The sequence below is a fragment of the Solea solea genome, chromosome 15 (genome assembly GCF_958295425.1).
Source record: "Solea solea chromosome 15, fSolSol10.1, whole genome shotgun sequence".
Classification (NCBI taxonomy): domain Eukaryota; kingdom Metazoa; phylum Chordata; class Actinopteri; order Pleuronectiformes; family Soleidae; genus Solea; species Solea solea.
The window spans coordinates 17,943,356-17,966,952 of record NC_081148.1 but is presented as its reverse complement, the minus strand read 5'-3'; the positions used below and the strand labels follow the sequence as shown (position 1 = coordinate 17,966,952).

Genomic DNA, 23,597 nt, shown 5'->3' with positions numbered 1-23,597 from the left:
GTGTTCCAAGAATCCCCTGGGCTTTTGCAATGGCTGAAGCTTGCGGCCTCATCCTGTGTTACATGTTTATTTTGATCCTGCTCCTTCACAAACACAGGTAGTCCACTGTTCCACGTATTGTATATCTGTTTCTCCTAGACTGTGTCACAACCATTTCTTCTAATCGACAAAATGGTTGAACAATTTTGGGGAAAAAAGTTTTTGTTAAATATCATCTACTTTGTTATGGATTTACATTCACATGATATGAATTGTTTCAATTGTTTCTTTTTAACTGGCATATATATATATATATATATATATATATATATATATATATACGCATGTAGAACACTAACAAATAGAACTGTTAAAGATACAGTTGCAGCTGAATTTCTCTTACCTCACCCCTTCCTTCTTAGCATGTAGCGCCTATGGTAATCTGCATATATAATTAAAACCCAAGTGGTTTTGAGATTGTCCATTGAAAACACGATTGTCCTCTGTACAGAAGCCTTGCTCCTCGTTTAAAGAGGCTCATTGTGTGATGATGAAAACTGAAATTCATACATTCAGGTGATTCTGTACTCAAAAACAAAACAAAAAACATCAGTACACCAGTGAAACATCAGTATAATTATTCCATTTTCAACTTCTGCCAAAGGGAAATCATTTTAAGTAAATCTTACTCTCTGGATCTTTAAACGACAGCCTTGTGATTTTCTTATTGCACTTATTTAATTTTTTTATACCTAACAACATTACTGCTTGAAATTTGGTCTGTGAAAAGCAAAATGTTCGCCGTAGTCCATGAGAGTTATGAAATGGGATAAAAGTACCATGAATATGCTACTGCCCATCACGCACACAGTGGTATTAACATACACACATGAAAGGAAACAAAGCAAGGGTGGTAAAGATTTGAAAATAGAGGGTTACAGAGTCACCACGGGTGTGTTTGTTGAGAGTCTGCATAGCTTTAGGGGAAAAAAACTCTTCCACAGTGTTAGTGTGCGTTTGTATTTACCTATATCGCCTTTCTGACGGCAGAAGTTCAAGATGGAGGTGACCAGGATGGGAGGAGTCTTTTATAATGTTCTTAGCTCTGGAAAGATAGCGGGGTGCAGGCAATGTCTTCAAGTGAAGGGAGAAGGCAGCTGATGGTTTTTTGTGCTGAATTTTCCTGTCAGACCACAAGTCCAAACTCTTTTGTCTGTCTGTCTGTCTGTCTTAGGTCCATTCTCCTCAGGAGGTTGTGTTCCTTAATGGGGACAGTGTTTTTGCTCCGATGCTGCACCATGTTTGTCACCTCGCTCTCTGTACCAGGGCAGCACCTGCAGTGTGCCAGTCAGGTGAGGAAGAGAGCTTATGAGATTCTGTGCATCATCGCAAGCTGTTGATGATCTGAGTGATCACTGGAGGTTTTTTTTTGTTCCCTGCAGACATATGGCGATACATGGGAGAAGATACAGAGGGCCCTAATGATCTGGAGTGGATTTGGGATGACGCTGACGGGTGTCCAGACATGCGGAGATTACATGTTCAGTGGACACACGGTGGTCATTACGTTGCTCAACTTTTTTGTGACTGAATGTGAGTGTTAAAACGTTTGATTTTTCCTTTTTTCACCACACAGTATACGTTTTTTATAATTTGTTTTGTTAAAGGATAGTTGTGTTTGCACATCTCTCTATAATTTGCTAGCAAGTTTTTCAGTTTCAGAGAAACTGCACATTGCCTTTACTTAATTGCACTTAGATTTACAATGAAATTTAATAAATTGCACATTTCCCATTTCAATAAACCATGATACACATTGTGCCTTCTCTTGAGGAGTAGCCATTTTTTAAGGTTTCATTTAACAGTACCTCTTTTACCAATTTCAATGTGATTACAAACTTTGGCACATTGGTAGAAGATGAATGGATGTACATTATACCTATTTCGTGGGAACGAGTCATGTCTTCGACTCCCTAGAAACATCTTTTATGACTTCTCTGTGAGCCACTGTTGACACAGTACTAATGAGTATTTACATCAGCTGGATAGTGCAAGTAAAATCAAATGTGTGGAGTGGGTTTTTTTTTCCTAATGGGATCACATGAACACATTGTCTTAGTCACATTGTCTAAAACAGATACTTGATTCAGAGCAGCTGGATTCTGGTCCTTTTTTCCATCAGACTGATCCTTTAGTGATTGATTTTCAATGCAGACACTCCACGGACCTGGAATCTGATTCACACCATCTCGTGGGTGCTGAACCTGTTTGGCATTTTCTTCATCCTGGCGGCTCACGAGCACTACTCCATCGACGTGTTCATCGCCTTCTACATCACCACCCGCCTCTTCCTCTACTACCACACTCTGGCGAACACACGTGCGTACCAGCACAGCCGGAGGGCGCGCATATGGTTCCCCATGTTCTCGTTCTTCGAGTGCAACGTGAATGGACCTGTTCCCAACCAGTATCACTGGCCCTTCGACAAACCTGCCTTCATGAAGACTCTGATTGGTTAGAGTGGACTTCATTAGAAGAGCAGCAGCTACATAAGTGCATGGACTGCGACATTACAAACACAAATGAGAATATTTTTTACTTTTTACTTGAGATGCTGCTTCCTTGGGATTGGGACTATTATAAGTTTATTATGTGGGAGGGTTTTGTTTTTTTAATCAAAATTAGTCGCATAAATAGGTGAATTTTATATTTTTTAAATAATCTTAAAGGAATAGTTTCACAGTCAGAGATAAAAACAAAACAAAACATGGGTTGTAAAAGGGAACTATAAGAAGTTGCTGATGTTGGCAAAATAATAATCCGTCTAACGAAAAACATTTCAGTTTGGCGGTTTTAGAGGAGCTGGTAAATACAAGAGTTATTTTCCTGCTTTAATTAATGGCTATTAGGAGGCAGTAATGCAGTATCACGGTTGCCAACTTGTGTAATACACCCTCAGAAGAAGAAGAAGAAGTCTTTGTCCTGAACTAATCCAACGGGCTCCAGCCTGCAGCTTCATATTAACTGGACTGATTTTAAAGCTGGTGATTTATCTCCAAACTGTGTGAAACTATTCCTCTTTAATCTATTCCCGCACACACATTGCCAAGTAAATGGAAAGAAAATGTGGCTCACTGAGAGCTGTGGGTACCATCGTTTCCTTGAAAACACATCAAAACTCTTTGATTACTCATTTCACTTGTTTAAGTTTCACCAGTGTTTCCAATTGTCGGTGTCACTCTGTATTGATTGGGCTTCACGCTGTTGTAATGGATGTTGAGGAGGGTAATGGTGGTATTTGTTGGGGGTTTTCTGTAACACTTTGCAGTTTACACGTTTGTTTACAGCAACATTTGTTCCAAAGTACGTTTTCTTTGCACATCCAAGTTTTTTTTTGTAAGTGTTGGAAGGTAAAAAGCTTTAGAGGAGCCAAATATCCCTGCTCACTTCTCTTGAACTTAAAGCAATACTATTTATTAATTTGTCATCGAGTAATCGTTTGGTCCATAAAATGTCCATTAATGCTTTCTTTGTTGTGTGGCGCAAAAAACCCAGAAAATATTCATATTTAAGAAGCAGAAACAATCGAAATCTTGTTTTAATTGAATAATTGTTTCAGCTCTAATGTGGAGTATAAACTCTAATCTGCCCCGGCTGAAAGAGCTCCAACTTAACATGAGAGGATGTAATCTTAAAGACAGGCTGGTACATGGAAACGCCCACAAAACCACTTTTTAGTGTTTCACAGTTTCTCTCATCCTCATACTGGAGAAATAAGATCGTTAAGATAGACAAGCGTTCCACAAATTGTGAATTACGTGTTTTCATTTTGCAGCTGTGGAGTTTCTGTGCATTTGGCAAACAACATACTCAGCATTCTCTTACCAAGCCACATGTTTATTTCTTTTTCACCATTTTGACATTTTGTTGTTTATTCTGCACTGACGTGTGTGTGTGTGTGTGTGTGCGTGCGTGCGTGCGTGTGTGTTAGTTTGTCTGAGAGCGTGTAATGTAAACAGGCCGCGATTAAGACACACACACCTGTGTATGCATAGCAGGTGGAGCGTTCTCCGTTTTAACACAACCTCATGGCTGTTGTTTCCAGTGTTTTGAAAAGAGCACTCTTGAAGCAGGATATTTTGTTCGTCCTAAAGGAGGATTGTTTAAGACTAAAAAAAACAAAACGTCCTGCTCTGTCGAAAGATGTACTCTGAATATTGTACGATTCTACACTTTTACTTTTGTTGTACTGAGGCAAATGTTTATTACATGTTTTATCGTGTTCAGTGTTGCCAATGAGCACGGTTGTTTTTGCAGAATGTGTAGAAAAGCATGAAACTGGAGTTTATTCAAGTCTCACTAACACGGTACAAAGACTGACTTTGAGTAACCACTGTGTCATTAACAGTCTCATAAATAATCCAAATTGTGTATTCTTAATAACTGTTTACAAATTGCGGGGCTTTAATTTCAGTCCAAATGCTCTACTTAAGCTTTTCATTTATAAAAAGGTTTACACAAGGGAAAGCTGTTTTTATATTTCTGTCTGTCTATTTCTTTATCAAATCAGTTTCTTTATTAAATCTGATTATAAAAGTTATAAAAAGTCAAGTTTCTTTGCAGTAAGAATATTCTGTTATGGGTCAAAATGTTATGTTTTAATAGGGTGTAGCCTTTAATACGGCACATCAGTATAAACATTCTACCTACTGGTCTTCCCTTAAAACAAACATTGCTATTCAAATAAATTCCAGTGAAAATAGACGGGTTCACACCTTTATATAAAGCGTTTGTCAGAGTTCTCATGCACATCATCTTCCTGTCGAGTGGCTTACTGCATATCTAAGAATGGTACGTATTTTTCACCGCAGTTAAACTGAAAAAAGATTATGAGTATGTCAGGATTACATCATTTTTTATAATATAGCTGTGGTGATGGTAGTGTGACTGAAGCTGTTTTTTTTTTTAAATAATCCATCGACAGTAATTAAAGGTAATGATAAATTATTATAAAACATCCTGTAATTCATGATTCAAAAATACATTGATTTTGAAATTGCTGTCATTTCATGAATTATCTTTTTGACTTTTTTCTATTTCTGAGACTTTATTAAGTCTATTAAGACTGACTTTAATCTCAGAATTCTTACTTCTTAATCTCAGAATTCTGACTTTAATCTCAGAATTCATGCTGTTTTCTTTTTTCTTTCTTTCTTTCTTTTTTACATGTGGCCCTAATACTCCTCCGTAAATTTCCCCTGCAGCATAGACAAAATCTTATTTTTATTTACATTTACTGACCACTCTTTTTTTAAGGTATTATTAGGTGTACCTAATGAAGTGACCAATGATATTAGCCACCATGCTCCATCTGCTTCATATGTTTTGATGTGTTTGTGCGTTCAGATCAGTCATCTGCATGTTTTGCTTGTAATGAGAGGTTATTTAAGTTGCTGTTGCCTTTTCTTCTCTGACATCTGGCATCAACAGGGTATTTTTTCATCTTTTTGCCCCCCTCATTCTGATGCTCGGTTAGAACTCTACATGAATAACTCAGGCCTGCAGAGAAAAGAGCATAAATGGGTTAAATGGACAACTTAACAACTGATTTTTTTTCTCTTTCAGGAGACTTTCCATGTGTTTATTTGTGTTCTGGCACTGATTCCACTCTGCCACGCTCTGTGCACCACTGTGGACTTGGTCAAAGATGAGAAAATCAATGGTGAGTTGATTTAATTACAACATTATCACCTGTTGGAAAAAACCCTCTGCTATGTTTGTTTGCACCATCCAGGTGTTGTGTGTTTACTAAACACCTGTCAGTGAATTTAAAATGTATCAAGACCACACCATGCTGTGCACACATCGATACACGCTTATTCAGACCAGCAACTCTTATCATGGTGTGATCAGTGGGTTAACAGCTCCCTCTGAACTGTGGTTTTGTTTCTTCACGTACAGGGTGTGTGGATAAAGATGGAATCCTGCACGACTTTGGCTCTGACTGGACGAAGGACTGTACTGACTGCACATGCACAGAAAATGAGTTGACCTGCTGCAACTTGTAAGACTCCCATATTGTAATTAATGATTATCATTTCTGTTGCGGAGAGCTAGGACTGTATGTTGTTGTAGGGGGATTCGCTGGAACACCTCATCCACACAGACACTCCAAATAGGGAAGGTTTTGTAGATTCGCATTAGATCAGAATTGCAAGACAAATCGAATTTGTACAGAAGTGTGTTGAATTCACCTAATAAAATTTTTTATCCCGAAACAGACCCCCCCCCCCCCAAGAAAATCTCTTAAAAAAAACCCGAAAATAAATCTCGTAAAAACAGACCCTGAAAACAAAATATCTTGTAAAGATAGTCCCTTAACAAAAATGTAATGATACATTAATTGAGACAGTTTTGTTATTGTTGTTTGTTTCACCTCAGATTGAAAATCCTCTCTCTCTTTCTCAGGTTTCCAGATGATCACCTTCCTCCAGAGTGTGAGCTGATAGTAAATAAAACAGACTGCACTTTCAGGGTCGTGCAGAAGTCGGATAATACAAAATATTGTGACCTTAACTGAGCACATGACAGTGTGACCTTTGCTCTGGCCGTACAGTAGGTGACGAAGACAAAATCTAATCAAACTTGGTCTTTTTTAAATGCCAGTTTTAATAAAGTCATGACCTGCTCCACCATTCGCCTGCTCATTGTCTCTTTAGCTGCACGTGCAGCTGTTGTCATTATCCGGATGTAATTGAATGAATCCACCACTGTGTGACAGCAGAGCTTGGTGCTCAGAGGCACCCAAAGGGCTCCAACAGCCCAATAATAGCAATGCTCCTCCAGTAGCTGCTGTCTCTGACACAAACGCTGTGGCTCTCATCATCTCCAACTCTCATCTCCGTGGATTCACACCTGTTCAGACCATCATTGTCTCTGTTGCCCTGGCATCACAGGGACACTCCACGTCGCCAGCCCATCACGTAAGTGATTAATTCCTCTTGTATTTTTACTCATTCTTTTATTAGTTGTGAAATGTATGCTCTCCTGTCTCCCCACCCCCCCACTGTCATTTTGTCTCTCGGTGTCCACAGATGTGCAGGTGTGCTATATGTGTCTCCTTCTGCCTTTGGCACTGAATGATGGCTCCAAACAATAGAAGCCTACAAGGCATAAATCATGCATCCAAATTTCACATAAAAAAGAGACATGAGATAAAATAAAAATAAACTGCATCGCATGAATGTTTAATATTCAGTGTGAAAATGTGAATAAAAGCATTGTTCCTGGCAGTATTCATAGCAGAAATGTCTTGGGAGATATCACCCACAGTCCATGAGACCCCCAGCAGAGAATAATGAGGCTCCAGCCATTATTTCAAGTCGATCTCTCATCAGTGTGTGCTGCTGATATCCTAGCTCCTCCACATGCAGAATGTGAAAAGGCAAATTGTCTGTTGAAACATGTAATAAATAGCATTTTTACATTTTATATCCATACATATGAACCTTTGACAATACCCAGAATTCATTTAATTTAAGTTGGACTTTCAAACCTACTTGATGCTCATATTACATTAGGTTAAGTAAATGGCACTTTGTTTGTATTGTACTTTATAAAGAAAAAGAGTAATTGTTAAACACCAGGGGGAACATTTTTACATTGAAGTACATGCAATTTTGTGCGGAAAAACTATGTAATGTAATGCCGGAATATTGTGGAAGGAAAATGACAGTGAGTCAGAAAGCACCATTTTGTCAGATTTTGTCTGTCACTTCACTGAAGAAGGAAAGGAGAATATGATGGGCAGTGCAGAGCAGGTCACAGTGTCCCTTATCCTGCAGATGTTTTCTCTGACCACATAATGCTGCATGTGTCACTGTCACATCACTGTATCATGACAAGTTCAGACTTGCCTAATGAGTTTTGTGTTATTTAGGGTTTTTTTTCCTGCCGATATTTTTTGCTTCCTGTGACCTGTTACAGCTGGCTGCAGGTGACAAATAAAATCTGTTTATTCCCCCCCGGAGAAAGGACGATGTCGTGCCTTCCTGCCTGCAGCTCACTTACCACACTGCCAGTGTAGGTCAATCATGATGCAGTGTGAAGGGGCTGATAGCTAAGTGTGTGCAACATCAATGGGAAATAACAGGCTCTTCTCTTTGCCATGCTGGTTTTCACAGCACATGGCAGGAGAAAGAGAGATAGAGAGAGAGAGAGAGAGAGAGATATCAATTTTTCGGATTCTGACAATCGTGCCCTTTCACTACCACATATTACATGCACAGCAATCTTAATGCCATTAATCTGTTACACCTGGAGGATTCTTTGAGTGTGAGTATAGATCTTACAGAAAAAGAGAATGGTATAGTTACTGTAAGATAAAGCCCTGACACTGATACTGTGCTGCTGCAGAGATCCTTGCACAGAATCCACATAGTGTAGAGAACAATAAACAGACACCTTGTGTCTATTTTTGTCTCGATTAGTGTAAATTATGAAAAGACGTTTTGTTTGAGCTGTGCTGTGACACCAGCTAATGAGACCTCCTCATAACGTGCTAAATCACAAATATAACATTTTTATATTCACCATCTTGATTTAGCACTGGACAGCTCCAGGTGATTGGTTTTTGTAGGTATTTGGTCAATCCAAAATGCATATATTGTTATTTCCTTTGGACCATTTAAAAAAAATAGAAAATATATATATATGTATATATGTACATATATATGATTTTACCTAAAATGTACCTGAATGTTCTGTTGATCAGGTTTCTCCTCAAACCAGGATTTTAAATATAAATGTTTCAGTTTCATTTGAATGCCTTGTCCAGCATTTTAATTAATTTAATTTTTAATTTTCTTACAGCACTAAGCCCAGTAGTATTTATTGCATTATAAGCAGCTAAATGAAGAAGTTTGGTAAAACAACAACAACAAAGAAATGTATCGTTCAATTATGGTTTAAACCAGGCCTGAAAAACATTATTGTTTACTACAGCTTTTTCTTAAATTCTTAGTTAAGAATTCATGCTTGTCTTTTAAACACACTTTTTTATTCACATCACACTTGTATCTCTCATGATTTAATGACTATTTAAATCTTTTATGTAATTTTGCTTTTATTATGATTCAAGTTATTTCAATGCCTTGCCTTGGAGGAAAATACATTTGCCATCGACACTATTTATTCTCAATACATGTAGAATCACATTGAATTCCAATCTTAATACAAATCGAATCAGCGCCCATGTATAATGATTTGAATATTGTCTTAGTCTGAAACATTTGAACCAAATCAAAGACCAACCCATGCAATTATATTAATAGATATTTCTAGTTTGAGCAGAAGTAGAGGCTTTTAGGCATAGACAAAGTGCAATGCTAATGCTTTCTTGAGCCTAATGTCAGTGATCACACAGTGCACCTTTCCTACAAGCCTCTTTCCTCCTCAGCCACCTGTTGAACTTTCCTTTCCAAGTTTATTTCTATAGCCCTCTTCATACACAGGACAACTCAAAGTGCTTTACAAAGTCATAGAAATACATTAAGAACATCACAGCATAAAAGCAATACATTAAAAAGACATTCCCTCCCTCCCTCCCTCCCTCCCTCCTGACCTCAGCAACACTGACTCCCTCCCACATTTCAAATCCAAACTAAAAGCTCACCTGTTCAGAATATCATACTCTCCGTGACCACACCGCACTGTTCAATGTTATTGTCTTTTATTATAATTAATCAAAATGAAATCTAGACATTAAAATCTAAATAGTCATTAAAATCAATGAGAGATAATAGAGTGTGACTTGCCAATAAATAGTGCATTCAAAAGACAAGAATGAATTGATAACTAAGATGATTATTGAAGAATTTAAGGAAAAGCTGCAGTCAACAATCATGTTTTCCGGCCTGAATTACACTATCACTTGTACGTGAACACATTTCAATACATTTGGAAACTATGCAAGTGATTTTTGTTTTATTTCCTGTCTCCCACTGTGTCTCTCTCTCTCGGTCTCTGTGTCTCAGATGCATGTTTTCAGAGGGCTGGGATGGACAGTTTGATCCTGGAGGTTGGTGACACTGAACTCTTGGTGAAATGTCCCTGAGTGGCAACGCAAGCCAGTCTTCTCCATCGACGACAAGTCTATCGCCACCACTGAACGGCTCCACCGCTCCACTTTCCCTAACGGCAGACGAGGGAAGGGGCAGTCATGAGTCTGTGCAGTGGCCAGGGGATGAGACCCAGTTCCTCTCAAACCTCTTTGTTCTCGGCCACGATGAGCAGTGCCATATGTCTCCTGTACTCACAGGGGTTCTAGTGGTGTGGTACAGTGTTACAATGGTGCTCGGGCTGGTGGGAAACATCGGCCTCATCTGCATCATCGCTCGTCGGAGGGAAAAAGTCAACGTCACCAGTATTTTCATCTGCAACCTTTCTTTCTCTGACATTCTGGTGTGTGTGTTCTGCCTTCCTTTCACTGTCATATACACGCTAATGGATCATTGGGTGTTTGGGTCACTATTATGTCGCCTGGTGCCTTTCATCCAGTGTGTGTCTGTGACTGTTTCTGTGCTGTCTCTAGTGTTCATTGCTCTGGAACGACATCAGCTCATCCTCAACCCCTCTGGGTGGAAACCGAGTGTTCCTCAGGCCTACATGGCAGTTGTTATCATTTGGATTTTAGCCTGCTTCACCTCCACGCCATTCTTGGCCTTTCAGCTTCTCACAAATGAGCCCTACGCTAACGTAATCCTGCCCCAGTCTCCACTTCTTCACCAAGCCTCCTCTCAGGCTTATTTCAACGTGTCTCTGCCTCAACCTGCCTCTTACACACACAAAAACTCATCTGTGCCGACAAATGCATACCGCACCTTTTTGTCTTTTGTACCCACAATTCCAAACATGGAGGCCTGTCTGGAGCACTGGCCGTCCCAGCAACACAGGCTCGCTTACACCACGTGGCTCCTGCTGTTCCAGTACTGTGGTCCACTATTGCTGGTCCTCCTCTGCTATGTTAGAGTTTTTGTACGCCTGCGTCACCGCAAAGAGATGCTTGACCGTGCCAGGACCCAAGAGAGTCAGCGCATGGCCCAAAGCCGCCGAATCAACATCATGCTTGTCACCCTTATTACAGCGTTTGCCCTTTGCTGGCTGCCACTCACCATCTTCAATGTGGTATCGGACTGGAACCAGGAGGCTCTGCCCATCTGCCACCACAACCTGCTCTTTTCTCTCTGCCACTTATTGGCCATGTCATCCACCTGCATCAACCCCATCATCTACGGCTTCCTCAACTCCAACTTCAGGCAGGAGGTGAGAGAGGTGTTCTTGCACTGCCGCTGCCACCCACTGGAAGAAGAGTGTGAGCAGTTCCCGATGTCCATTGTGCACATGGAAGTGTCACACTCCTCTGCGCCTCTGAACTGCAGGAGCAACTCAGTCGATTGATAGACAAAAGTGTATGTGTGTTTAACATCAGTATTTTCACATAATTATTCCAAAGGAGCATCTTAATGTAAAAAAAAAAACTATTTCAAGAATGTGTAATTTATCATATCCAACTGTAAATACTAATGTATATTCCTCTACTGCTGTTGTTTTTTTGCATGTAGTACAACCAAAAAATAAATAAAACATTTATCCATTTTATACTTGCTGGAAATACTTTAATGTCTAGTTTGGTGTAAATTATACTTCACACACACAAAGCAAAAGATGATACCAAATCATTTATTTTAAGCATGTTGGAAAGCAAACTGAAATCTGTCAAAAAAGAGCAAAAGTGATCAATGAACAGGCCATTTTCACAGGAGACATTTTGAGAAGTCCTGTAGTTTGTATGCTTTTACCAGAATGTCTTCTGTGAAAAAGGTCTACATGCTGTCTCTGTTTGATTCGAGTGAAGTAGCTCTGCCCATTGTTCATTCCGTCATTTGTACCTACTATGGCATTATCAGTGTTTTTAATGAATATATGTGAGTGTACTGAAGCCTTCATAGTTATCACTTCTCAGATCAAAATTACGTGAGTGGAGAATCAGTGGCGTGTAGAAAAGGAGAGCTCTAGTATTCAAGGCTTGTGCCACTTAGCACATTTCTACAGATGCATGCTTGTTCTCTTGTTTTAGTTGTTATGGAATCGTTTGTACTAGAAAAAAAAAGTAACGTGTGCAGTTTGTTATTATAAACGAGTCACATTTTAAAAACATTTAATGAGTAGACGGCTGCAGTTGTATTTCTCACATTTTACTACTTTTGTATGTTTACGGCATACTTGTGCAGTACAAGCAGTGTGTGAAGTTAGTGAGGTTAGAAGGTCTAACTGTGATTTATTTGACTTATGAAAGTACTTATGTAACAGTTTATGATGTATATTATATGATGCTGAAATGTACATTGGGGGTTGATAAATAAACCAGTAATATATGTGTTTGTGTGAGGCTTTTGAAATCTATATATTTACCATTTGGGTGTCTTTGTTAATGCATCATATTTGTGGAGTTTTCCATGACACCACTGTCTGTCTGTCAAATATTTTTTTTCTGATAATGACACATGTATATGAGAGACTGCACCAGTGTGTAAGTCTGTGCCTGGTTTTATAATCTCACCAGCCGAGGCTGTTTATTGAATGTGAGGACCCATATTTTAACTACAAACAAAGGCAAGGATTTTTCCTTTCCTTTTCCGGTAACATTCAAAATATTTTCCTTGCCAGGAGGTGAAAAATACTGTATGGTAAAACTAGTGTTGTCTAAGATTAGATTGCTTAAAAGTTTGTTTCCCAAACTAATTCAGAAACTCACAAATGCATACAGAATATTATTTGACACAACCGAGATAATATGTGTCTGCAAATACAATCGAGATGTCAATGTAAATTGTCTCAAACTTAACCAGTTCCTCAGAAATTAGGTTCTGCCTCATCATAAGGACCAGATTTTGCTCTCTTTAAGGACTACTTGTCAAATCTACAGTCATTATAGACCTTAGGATTTAAACTGAAGATATTGTCATTAGGTTTAATTCAGACTCTTTAAAGAAAACACAAAATATATATTTTCTTCTCACTTAATTTTCTGTGAATATGAACCGTTGCTTAAAATATAAAATGTTTGATTACAAAACACTCGTTTTTGTGTTTTGCATTGGTCTTTAGGAAACATAAAAACTACATTTTCAAACAAGAGTTCAAAGTCATTGATAATATAATACAGAATATTTTTCCAAATGTCTTGCCACAGATTACGGGTGTTTGTACACTTCCAGTCTCAGCAAGGGAATCACAGAAAAAGCATCGTAAATCAATATCACTATTGAATTTCACTGAGAGAGACTTTACTGGATAGCACCGGTGAATAATTTTAAAGGGAACATCTTTAACCAAAATACATTTTTGCAGCACAGGTTATTTATATGGTTGTTCCAGAAGGTTACTACAGGAGGGACAGATACAACATCAGATTGGAATATGTCAAAGTGGCATCATAGATAGTCATGGAGAAAGGGACGTCATTTGTCCAAGAAAGAAAGTCATTTTGATGATTTACAATGTTAATTTTGACAAAAAAAAGAACTCAAACGTTGTTCAATAGAGTCTAACGGCCAATATTTGCATATTATCTGGGCAAGAAGTGACGTATGTTTAACTATCAGCCAATGATTGCCTTCTGTCCCATAATGCACTGCATCACAAACTGCACCCGGGAACGATGCTTTCTGTCGCTCGGCATTTGTCTGAAGTGCACAATATAGTCCTCCCCGCTGCTTAAAGTAAGTTCCCGCAAACACTTAGAACACGGAGGGTCAAGTGTGTTCGTGTGTGAGTACTGTTAACATTTATAAAACATGTTTATGTTATGTCACAACACATTACGGAAGTGTGAATCCCCCCCCTCCCCCGTTAGCAACACCAGCATAACGCTAACAAAGTTAGTTAGCTCGCCAGTTTAACCGTAAAACTTGAGGTAAACATGTCATGGAAAACCATAATTAATGTGACTATTGCTTCCGGGCTAGTATACATATATACTAGTATATGTATATTTTTTAATCGATACCAGTTGTCGAAAACATGTACTTTGTACTGTACGCTGTGTCCGGGGTAGTTAGCGAACCACCGCTGAACTCGGGCTCAATTTGTGTCATTAATTTACCGTCTACAAAATGTTTCTGCCGTGATTTTATGAGTCACGTATCTTCATTTTAGCCTTTGATAATATGAAAGTGCGATTTTTTTGTACGTTCACCGCCACTTTATTAACCACACAGAACACAATAAACGTCTCACTTCGTGTGGCCAGCTTTGTCATTTGCTTCAGTGTTTGGCGTTCAGAGATTGTCCTCCACATACCATGGATGTGACAGCTGGCCATTTAAGCTTCTGTTTTAGAATAGAATAGGACATGTATTGTCATTGTGCATTCGCATTTGGATGCAGTCCTGCCAGTCGAAAATTGTGTTAAAAATACATTTAGAAAATTCTAAGAACATAAACACACACATAGCCATAGAAGACATTTCACGTTCTACAGTTTTTCATAGCACAGTCCCTTTTCGGATAATGAGACAAAAAGTTAGAATTCTGAGATGAAAGACAGAGAAGTAAGGGATTCAAATCAGAGATTCAATCAAATAATCTCTCAGAATTAAAAAGCTACTATTAACAACTATTATTGATTAAGTTGTTATTTTCTTGATAAATCAGAAAATGTTTAAAAACGTCAAATGTCCTCAAAAATCTTGTTTTGTCCACAAACTCACAATATTATTTATTTTTTCTGTGACAGAGGGGAAAGAAACCAGAACATTTTAAAAGCTAAAGTCACAGCAAAATGAATTGAGTATCATTATCAAAATAATCAATTAATATCGTGATTGATTAATAAGTGATTGTTGCACTACTGCACTATATTATTTACATTTCTGGAGGATGTCTCAAATTCAACCATATTGAACAACTGTGTGCAGTTTATCAAGGAAAACTGAATCATTTAAGGATAAACTATCATGGCATTTTTTTAATCTGGAAGAAAAAAACTTCATTTGATTTAAAGCATCAAAAACAGTACAGAAGTGTAGCCGCACAAGTGTAGCACATCTCTACATTCAATACTTCACTAGCCATCACTGGTTTTACTGTTAGTAAGACATTTTTTAAGCAGTATATATTGTGTTCAATCGCTCTTTTTTGTTTAGTTGTTTTTACCATTTCATTCAATCTTAGCAGGATTCATCCATAAAACATCAAATGTGTGGAACACACAAAAGAGTGGAGTGACTAAAACAATTATAAAAATAAACTGCCCTGATTTGACCACTTATTGATATTCATTCTCCTTGATTGGTTTAGTCAGAAAAAAAGGACCATGGAGTGCAAGTAAAATTAAAAGCCGATCTTTGTAAAAATGTCCTAATGTTTTGTAGGTGAATTTTGGAGCTATAGAAGCCAGTGATGACTACAAGCCAAAGCAGTCCGGTTCTTAAAGGTACTGTGCACCGTCTTAGTCTTGCTGCAGTTAATTCATACTGAATTTAATGGGTCATGGTTGAAGTTTATAACAGTTGTCATTGTATCTGCAGATGTTGTGGCCTATGTTGATGTGTGGTCGTCCGAGAAAACAGCAAATTTTTCAAAACCATTTGTCCAGCAGCTGCAGGAAATGGGTGCTCAGGTGAGACCAGGGAATACATTGAAGTGTACAAAGTTACTCTGTTTACATACAGCAGATCTAAATTTGTCTTCATTTTACAGGTATCAAAAACATTCAATAAACAAGTCACACATGTCATTTTCAACAATGGTCACCTGGCCACATGGAGAAAAGCTAAGAAAAGTAATGTGAAGCTTGTCTCCGTTCTCTGGGTAGGCAGGTCAGTGAGTTGTGTGCTTTTTTTTATTTCAACACATTTTTTGATGGTATTGTTATGAAGTTGAGTCAAGATTTTACTGAATTTACAATTTGAAAGTGTTTGTTTTTTGATTAAATGATGTCCAGGTGTTATGACGACGGCGTGCATATAGACGAGGACTTGTATCCAGCTATAAATGATGAAAGCAATCCTGTATTGATGAACAAGAAAGTGAGTTGAGTCAGATTTCAGTGCAATGCTTATGTTGCTGTCACAGTTGAAGTTGCCGTGTACAAGAACCTAGACTTTGAAGGCAAATTTTGGTTATGAAACTAGATCTTAATTTGGAAATAAATTGCAAACATAAATACAAACAGTAAAGAACAGTTCTCTACACGATGACGGGAACTTGACCTGGTTTTGTCCTTGAAAGTGTTCAAATGTGCTTTTATTTTTTAATATCTCGTATTTGTGTTTGACTCATGAAGCATCGCTGCATGCAGCCAAAAGATTCTCCGGAACGGACACCTGAAAATGACAGACGCATGAAGAAGAAATTAGACAAGATGATGAAAGACCGTGTTCCAAAACAACCTCTAGGTAAGACATTGTTACGCATTTTTTGGAAATGTTTAAATAAGACCACATGATTAAGTTTGTCATCTGACAAGTGTTTTTACAGTCACAGATGTGTCTCCCATCATCATCGATGAAGAGAGTGGAATCATCTACAGCCCTGCGTTGAAAAGATCAGATTATATGGCAAAACGTTTGAAAGACATGAAAGAAAAGCGGGAAAACCTCTCACTCAGTGGTATGAAGAGCAGCAGGTGTTCAGGCTGATGATCACTTTTAAACTGACAACCACTTGACTCAAATGTCACTGTTTTTCAGAGTCACAAATGGTTGAATCCTGCTCACCCACCGAGCTGAATCCTTCTCTTGGGAGCACGCCGACTGTTCAAAAATTAATGTGTAAGAAAACTTTTGATCTTCTCGATACAGATCATTGTGTGGGTGGGTGAAAAACGCTAATGAAATAATAGGTAAACAATTAGAAAATAAAATTCACACTAGTCAATTTAAAATATTGACTAGTGTGAATTGAAATTTAATTTAATGATTTAATGTATAGTTTTTAGAATCTTGCTTTGTTAAAACTGCCCCTAAAATCATCAGCATCTTTTTGAAGTTTCCCTCTGAATGTGTAGTCTTTATGTTCTTTACTCTGACAGCTCTTAAGAAAAATACATTAGTCTCTTTGCCACATTGTGAGAGCATTTCTCTTCACCTCTTTATTTAAGTGTTCCACTCTTAATTAGTAGACGTATAGTAAACTAAATGTGTGAGCTTGTGAAGCAGAAGCAGCTGCTTGTGGGTTTCTGTTAAAATAATCAAGTGGCTGAAAGATTCATAAAACCTTAAATTACTATTACTAATTAGTATTATTCTTTCCTCAATATGCAGTTCACCAGTCGGATGATTCCTGTGCGTCTGTCGCTGAACCTGGCTGCTTACCTGATAAACAAAATGGAAAAACACAAGTTGATGCAACTGACCATGGAAATCTTGAAAAACACCACAGGACAGGTTCGGAAAAGCCGTGGCTGTCACCCTGTCGTGAAGTGCACCCTGCTGTGAAAATGATATCGAGTCCTTTGAAATGCCCTGACTTTGACAATGAAGAAGGAAACAGACAACAAAAGCAGAGGAGGTCATCAGTCAGAAGAAAGCCAGCAGAGAAATACACATCTGTGGGTTCGTTGGAAAATCCTCACCAGCGTGCAAAATCGGAAAACACGGAGAACTTTACAAAAGAAAAAAGGCAATCACGGATAAAATCATCCAGCCCATCGTCTAAAATATCTGAAAAGGGAAAACTGCACGTTAATGAAACCTTTACAGAGACTCAGACCACTCCTTGTCCTGATAATGTGAAATTGTCTAGTTGTCTCTCATCCCCAGCCATTTCACGTGATGCTGCTGTTAGACTGTCAAAAGACACTGCAACTCCACGTCGGAGACTGGAACAGAACATTTCCAAACGAGCCGGACCATCATATTCGGCCTTGAACCGAACATTCACAATATCCAATGAGTCTCCCAGTATTGCCCCAGTTTCCGCTGAAGGTGATGATGATGCGTTTGAGGACTATTTTTCACCAGCAAACCACCACCAGAGATCAAAAAATCGTCTCCTGTCTAATCTCTCTGTGGAGAGTGACATCCATATTCCTCTTGAGTTGGACCCTGTCCCGAAGAAGAGGACAGCAAGGAGAAGTGAAGGCAGTGGATCTGAATGTAGTGGTAAAAAGAGGAGGAAACTGAATGAGGGTCCATGTGGCAAAACTCAACAGCAGTTGGATTCAAACCGTCACCCGCAACAGGATGTTGGAGAATCCGTGCCTGCCTTGGACAGTCCAAGTCGCAGTTTAACACTTGTGGCTAAAAGGCGAAGACAGAGCACCTTGCCGTTTACAAGCACCAGTACAATTACAACTGACGCATTAAAACACAGACGAGCATCCGAACAATCAGTGTTAACAGGAGATAAGCCAGTACCAGAGATGGAGAAAAAATCTGAAGTCAGTGTTCATTCTCACACTGTGGAAAGTGAGTAGAAAGGCCCGACTTTAGTTTATTAGTTTATTAGTGACAGCTGAGTTTATTAGATTACCTTCATCTTAATGAAATCAAGATAACACCAATGCTGTTTTAATATGTTGCCCAAAGTGAATGCTTGTTTTCTGAATGTCATATTTTAAAGAGAAGAATAAAAAATTATCTTCAACATAAATGAGGCCTTTTTCCATAAATATCAATGTAAGCTCTGTGTGTATGTGACTCTTAAAGACCTAATTTGTAACATCTCAGGAATTTGTATATTTATATGTTATCTATATTTAAGTTTAAAAGTTTGAGAGGTTCTATTCATGTCAGGTTTATGATGGATCATGGGATGAAACTGCTTTGGAAGCTGAGTTTGTATGTAGGTGAATTACTGTCAGTATGTGGTCCAGTCCTGACCCCCAAGACTTGAAACGGGTTAAGTAGTTGTGCAACTGAATGGTTTCATATTTTTCAACTGAAGCCTTTGCTCTTCCATAAACAATCTTTCAGTATTTTATATATATATATATATATATATATGATTACACAAACATTAACAGTGCCTGCTGTGTGGGAGCTTGAGTACACACCCCCTTAAACTGTTTTCATCTGTTTTTCTTGTTTTCAAATGTAGGTACAGGAAATGAATGCACAGTTGCAGCTGGATTAATAGAGATCAACTCTGAAGGCGATGTAACTCACAGTGAGCAGATGAGCTTGTCTCTTAAGAAGATGGACAGTGGGGCAAAGGTAAGAAAACCGGATCCAAAGTCCAACTGACCCAAACTGTACAGTTTTAGAATTTAGTATAATTATGGAATTTTTTTGCAGTGAATAACAATTTTATCTAATGAATTCACCATGGGTATCTTCGTATTCATAACAAGACGCTGCTCTGGCTCAGAATTTTAAACAGAATATTCCTTGCCTACTTTTCCTTGATGACTTCTCTTCTTAGTTTGTGATCTCAGCCTGAGTTTTGTAACATATGTCTCTGGTAAAGCTGTCCAAATGAATGAATGAAGTCAGTGCTGTGTCCTAACAAGAATAGCTGTGCAAATGTGTGTGTAATTGTATCCTTTTTAGGTATTTCCTCCATAAGGTCATACACTTCCATAACTGTAGGCGTTTGACGCATTGAGCCAAGAGGTTTTGTCTGGTCCTGAGGGTTTCCTGTGTTTTGCCTGTGTGATGGTAGCGTACAACTTCCTCGCCTGTGAAATGCACCTGGGCTTTGTTTTCGTTACGCTAGTAACCTCAACAAGCTGTAGCTGCAAAAAGTGAAACATGACGTCATGTCCCCCTGGGATCTGTCATGGTTTGACTTCATTGTAGCCTCATTACAGAGATGTTGTAGTTGTTGTTCTATTGGCTCTAAAAAGAGCATGATAACAGATTAATGTCCATATGTGGTTCACACAAAGTATTGTGCTTTTTTGATGACTAGTGGAAAATCCCACCTGCGTGGCTCAGATCTTTGAAGTGCAGATGGTGAACGATGATAAAACTCATGTTGCACAACTTTGGGCAGAAACAGTGCAGATCTGTAGATTTGTTTTGTTTTAAGTTGCTCTTTGGTTGCGGCAAGAGGCAATCTTGTGTTTTCAGATTCATAACTGATATTTTCGAATTGGCTCTTACAGCGCTAGTGAACCCCTTTTGTATAGATTCAAGGTCTTCATCTCTCTTTGATATCTGAATCCGTATGCACAAAACACTAGCCAACCATCAAGGCCTCCTTGTCACGGAGTGAAGAATTTCTGTCATTTGTGCTTAGAGGCCTGCAGCAGTTCATACTAGCTCTTTGTCATAAGCTCATTCTTCAATGCCTGTTTTCTTGTGTTGCTGCCAGAACATGTTCATTGTTCACTGCATAAGATAAGCTGTGTTCAGGAATCTTAAGGGAAAGGCTTTTCGTATGTTGAGCAGTTTCTTCTTTATTTTCTTGCCTTCAGGCTGTTTTACTGTATTGTTAGAAGCCTGAATGCAGATTGTTAAAATAAAGGAATATTAAAACAAAGCTGCATGTTCCCCACATGTGTGCATGGGTTTTCTCCGGGTTCTCCAGCTTCCTCCCACAGTCCAAAAACATGCAAATGGGGATTATTGGACACTCTGGACATTATTGGACACTGGCCGTAGGTGTGAATCTGAGAGTGAATGGTTGAACTGTCCAGGGTGTACCCGCCTATCTCCCTTTGTCAACTGAGATTAGCACAGCAACCCTTATGTGGAGGATAAAGCGGTGGAAGATAGATGGATGGATTAATACAAAGCAAAAAGAACAGGACGGAGCCACAGTAATTGCTTGATGATTATCGTCTATCCTCCTGCGCGATCAGATCACAAGTGTACAGGTACAGCTGTCTGCTTCTTCAGATCCAATCACACCGAGTAGTGGTAGTAGTAGATGTCACTTTTTTGTGTCTGATACCAATATCACAACTTTAAAAGTCTACAGATATCGGTCAGATATAGTTTTTAATCACTTTTAAATAAAACCTTTACTCTGTTTGCCACTGGTGTAGCAGCTGTCACTCACCCTCTGGTCACATGACAGTGGTGCCAAACGCCTCACTTCTCTTCTCATCTGTAAGTTTTTGTGCGATATTTAAGATGTACAGCTTGTATCTTATTTTACAATTGACAATTGTACAATTTGACACTACAGGTCCATCAAAACAATAACAAACCGACTCAGGAACAGCTTCTACCCACAAGCCATCACTACACTGAACACAAACAAACACTGACACACACACACACACACACACCACCCCCCAAGGACAATGTGCATATATTGTAACAAACACTGTACATATTATCTCTTTATCTATTTTATATCCCTTTGCACTGAACACCTTGTTCCTTTTTTTATTACCTGTACTTTTTTACGTATACTTTGACACTCGGTTGCTGCTATTATTTCGTTGTACATTGTGCAATGACAATAAAAAGGATTCTGATTCTGATTCCGAATCTGATTTGACTGCCAGACCAATATTGATACTGAACATCTGAATATTTCATCGCTAACAAAAAACTAATTCAGGCACACTCATTCATCCTCGCTTGACTGACTTTCTCCTTAGCTGACTTCCCTCAAAACACTTGACCACATTATTTATTTTTTCTAATTGTTAGAATTGTGTTTCATCTTACAGCTGCCTGTGTAGTCGTACATTGATTCGCTCAAATCTTTTTGCCTTTCTCTCTCTCTCTCTCAACGTGTCACTTGATTGTCGCTGATAAAGATATGATGGATCATTCAGGTTAAGGGTTAATTCATGGTAAAAAAAACTTTGTTCTCAGTTACTTTCCATATTAGTCGTCATGGTTAATGTGATGTTCAACTGGTTGGGGAGGGCTGTGTGGAAAAGAACTGGTGGTCCTGTTTGTAGCTGTTGCTCAGGTGTTTGTGTTGGTGAGAGATGGCTTGCTGTTTTGTGGCCAGAACACGTGGCAGGATGGACCACAGTCACCGGGTCACAAATGTTCACTTCTGTTTCAGTGGATCTGAAAATGTTTTTCATCAGCTCATGGCCTCAGTGTTTGATTTCCTGTTTGGTTTCTGTCCAGTTAAATATATGGCGGGGTTATGTAAAGTGCATGCACCACTCAAAAGAAGCCATTTATTGCATTTCCAAGGTTATTTTTTTAATCTTGTCTACTTGGATGGTTCGATTTTTCGTTGTGGAGTTCACATAATGCATATGTATTTTCTGTGTTCTCATTTTTGCTCTAGCAACCAAATAAAGACAGGGTACACCCAGGACAGGTCACCAGTCATGGCAGGGCCAACATACAGAGACAAACAATTGTTCATTCTCACACCTACAGTCAATTTAGACCCCACATACACACACACACACACACACACACACACGGGGAGAACATAGATGGGCCCTCGGTTGTAAACAGGATTCAAACTGGTTACCTTCTTTTTTTGTGTGGAAACAATGCTAGCCACTGTACCACTGTGTGATGCTATGTTGTTAATGTTTACCAAATACTGTATATCTCTAAGCTTTGTACACAGATTGTTTTTTTTTTATGTTTTCCAGGGGGAAAAATGAAATTTTAAAGAAAATACTGTTTTCTCCATCATAAGTTTTGTGTGTTTATTATTGTTTCAGGCTGTGAGAACATTGGTTATGACAAGCATGCCTACTGAGTAAGTTTCACTTAAGATAAATGTCACTACTAGGTAAATAGATAATGTGCTTTGGTTTGGTTTGTCATGTTTTCATGTTTGTACTCTGTTTATGTCTTATAGGAAGCAGCACACAGTGCGTCAGTTGGTGAAAGCACTGGGCGGTTTTCTCATCGTTGACCAGGTTTGTGAAAGCACAACTCATGTGGTGTGTGGGGGCTACCGGCGGACTCTCAATATTCTGCTGGGTATAGCCCGTGGCTGCTGGGTCCTCTCTTTTGAATGGGTACGGACAGTAGTTTATTAATTTTTTTAAAAGCTATTGCATTTTATCTCAACCCTAACAAGAATGTGTTTTACAATCTTTTGTTCTTATTTTTTCCTGTGTAGATCCTCTGGTGTTTGGAACAAAGGCAGTGGATTCCAGAGGAACCTTATGAACTTTCAGACCAATTTCCAGCAGCACAGGTCAGTGCCAACACTCGTCTCATATCACAACAAAAATAGTGCCAACATCGGTTTTCACTGTCATCCTTCTTGTATTTTTCTTTTTGTGCACAAGTGTTCCTACAAATTAAATTTGAAAACAGAAATGGATAATTTGCTAAAGAAATATTTAATATTTTTTTATTTTGCATGTAAATAACTGTGTCCGTTTAAGTGACACATTGTTCACACTCATAAATAAGTAGCATCAGTAAAAACAGAGCAGAGGAAGGCTTACGGAAACCTGGTCATTTTTTACTACCACTCATTCATTTCCAGTCTACTTGTTTTTCCTGAAGCACCCTGTGTGAAAAATGTGAATGTTGCTGCCTCTTCCTGAACTCGTCATGTATGAGTCACTGTCCTCTCCTGCCATTGCGAGGAAAGACACGGGGTCTTGATGCAGACAAGTGTCGACCCATTTCCTTTTGAATTTGGGTGATGGCTTTTGTTGTGACAGACAAATATTTTGTGTGTCCCTGGGGCCTTTTCTCATTCCTGCACTCTGA

General features: G+C 38.7%; 4 protein-coding genes across 9 annotated transcripts in view; all 4 read left to right on the top strand.

The window, feature by feature from the left end:
- Window positions 1-2,648, top strand: part of LOC131473830 (sphingomyelin synthase-related protein 1-like) — a 7,307-nt gene extending 4,659 nt beyond the window's left edge. For all 3 annotated transcript variants that reach the window (XM_058651404.1, XM_058651405.1, XM_058651406.1), the window contains 4 exons: window positions 2-97; window positions 1,214-1,331; window positions 1,422-1,572; window positions 2,194-2,648. In XM_058651404.1, the coding sequence (XP_058507387.1) occupies window positions 2-97; window positions 1,214-1,331; window positions 1,422-1,572; window positions 2,194-2,498 (670 nt within the window). In that variant the 3' untranslated portion in view covers window positions 2,499-2,648. The remainder of the gene's footprint in view (window position 1; window positions 98-1,213; window positions 1,332-1,421; window positions 1,573-2,193) is intronic.
- A 1,555-nt stretch (window positions 2,649-4,203) lies between these two features.
- Window positions 4,204-6,671, top strand: si:ch73-288o11.4 (beta-microseminoprotein J1). Its single transcript, XM_058651414.1, has 4 exons — window positions 4,204-4,830; window positions 5,605-5,701; window positions 5,941-6,043; window positions 6,448-6,671. The coding sequence occupies exons 1-4, from the start codon at window positions 4,828-4,830 to the stop codon at window positions 6,557-6,559; spliced, it is 315 nt and encodes a 104-aa protein (XP_058507397.1). The 5' UTR covers window positions 4,204-4,827; the 3' UTR covers window positions 6,560-6,671.
- Window positions 6,672-6,778: 107 nt separating this feature from the next.
- On the top strand, window positions 6,779-11,566 carry LOC131473829 (neuropeptide Y receptor type 4-like). Its single transcript, XM_058651403.1, has 2 exons — window positions 6,779-6,962; window positions 10,014-11,566. The coding sequence occupies exon 2, from the start codon at window positions 10,084-10,086 to the stop codon at window positions 11,434-11,436; it is 1,353 nt and encodes a 450-aa protein (XP_058507386.1). The 5' UTR covers window positions 6,779-6,962; window positions 10,014-10,083; the 3' UTR covers window positions 11,437-11,566.
- A 2,074-nt stretch (window positions 11,567-13,640) lies between these two features.
- Window positions 13,641-23,597, top strand: part of mcph1 (microcephalin 1) — a 28,564-nt gene continuing 18,607 nt past the window's right edge. The window contains exons 1-14 of one of the 4 annotated variants that reach the window (XM_058651392.1): window positions 13,641-13,760; window positions 15,414-15,475; window positions 15,570-15,661; window positions 15,742-15,860; window positions 15,986-16,070; window positions 16,328-16,439; window positions 16,522-16,653; window positions 16,734-16,814; window positions 17,307-18,245; window positions 18,279-18,452; window positions 19,084-19,199; window positions 22,586-22,623; window positions 22,726-22,888; window positions 22,993-23,070. In XM_058651392.1, coding sequence (XP_058507375.1) covers window positions 15,442-15,475; window positions 15,570-15,661; window positions 15,742-15,860; window positions 15,986-16,070; window positions 16,328-16,439; window positions 16,522-16,653; window positions 16,734-16,814; window positions 17,307-18,245; window positions 18,279-18,452; window positions 19,084-19,199; window positions 22,586-22,623; window positions 22,726-22,888; window positions 22,993-23,070 — 2,163 coding nt within the window. In that variant the 5' untranslated portion in view covers window positions 13,641-13,760; window positions 15,414-15,441. Of the gene's footprint in view, window positions 13,810-13,935; window positions 13,955-15,413; window positions 15,476-15,569; window positions 15,662-15,741; window positions 15,861-15,985; window positions 16,071-16,327; window positions 16,440-16,521; window positions 16,654-16,733; window positions 16,815-17,306; window positions 18,453-19,083; window positions 19,200-22,585; window positions 22,624-22,725; window positions 22,889-22,992; window positions 23,071-23,597 lie in introns of those variants that run through there. The other 3 variants (XM_058651389.1, XM_058651390.1, XM_058651391.1) reach the window with 3 other exon arrangements.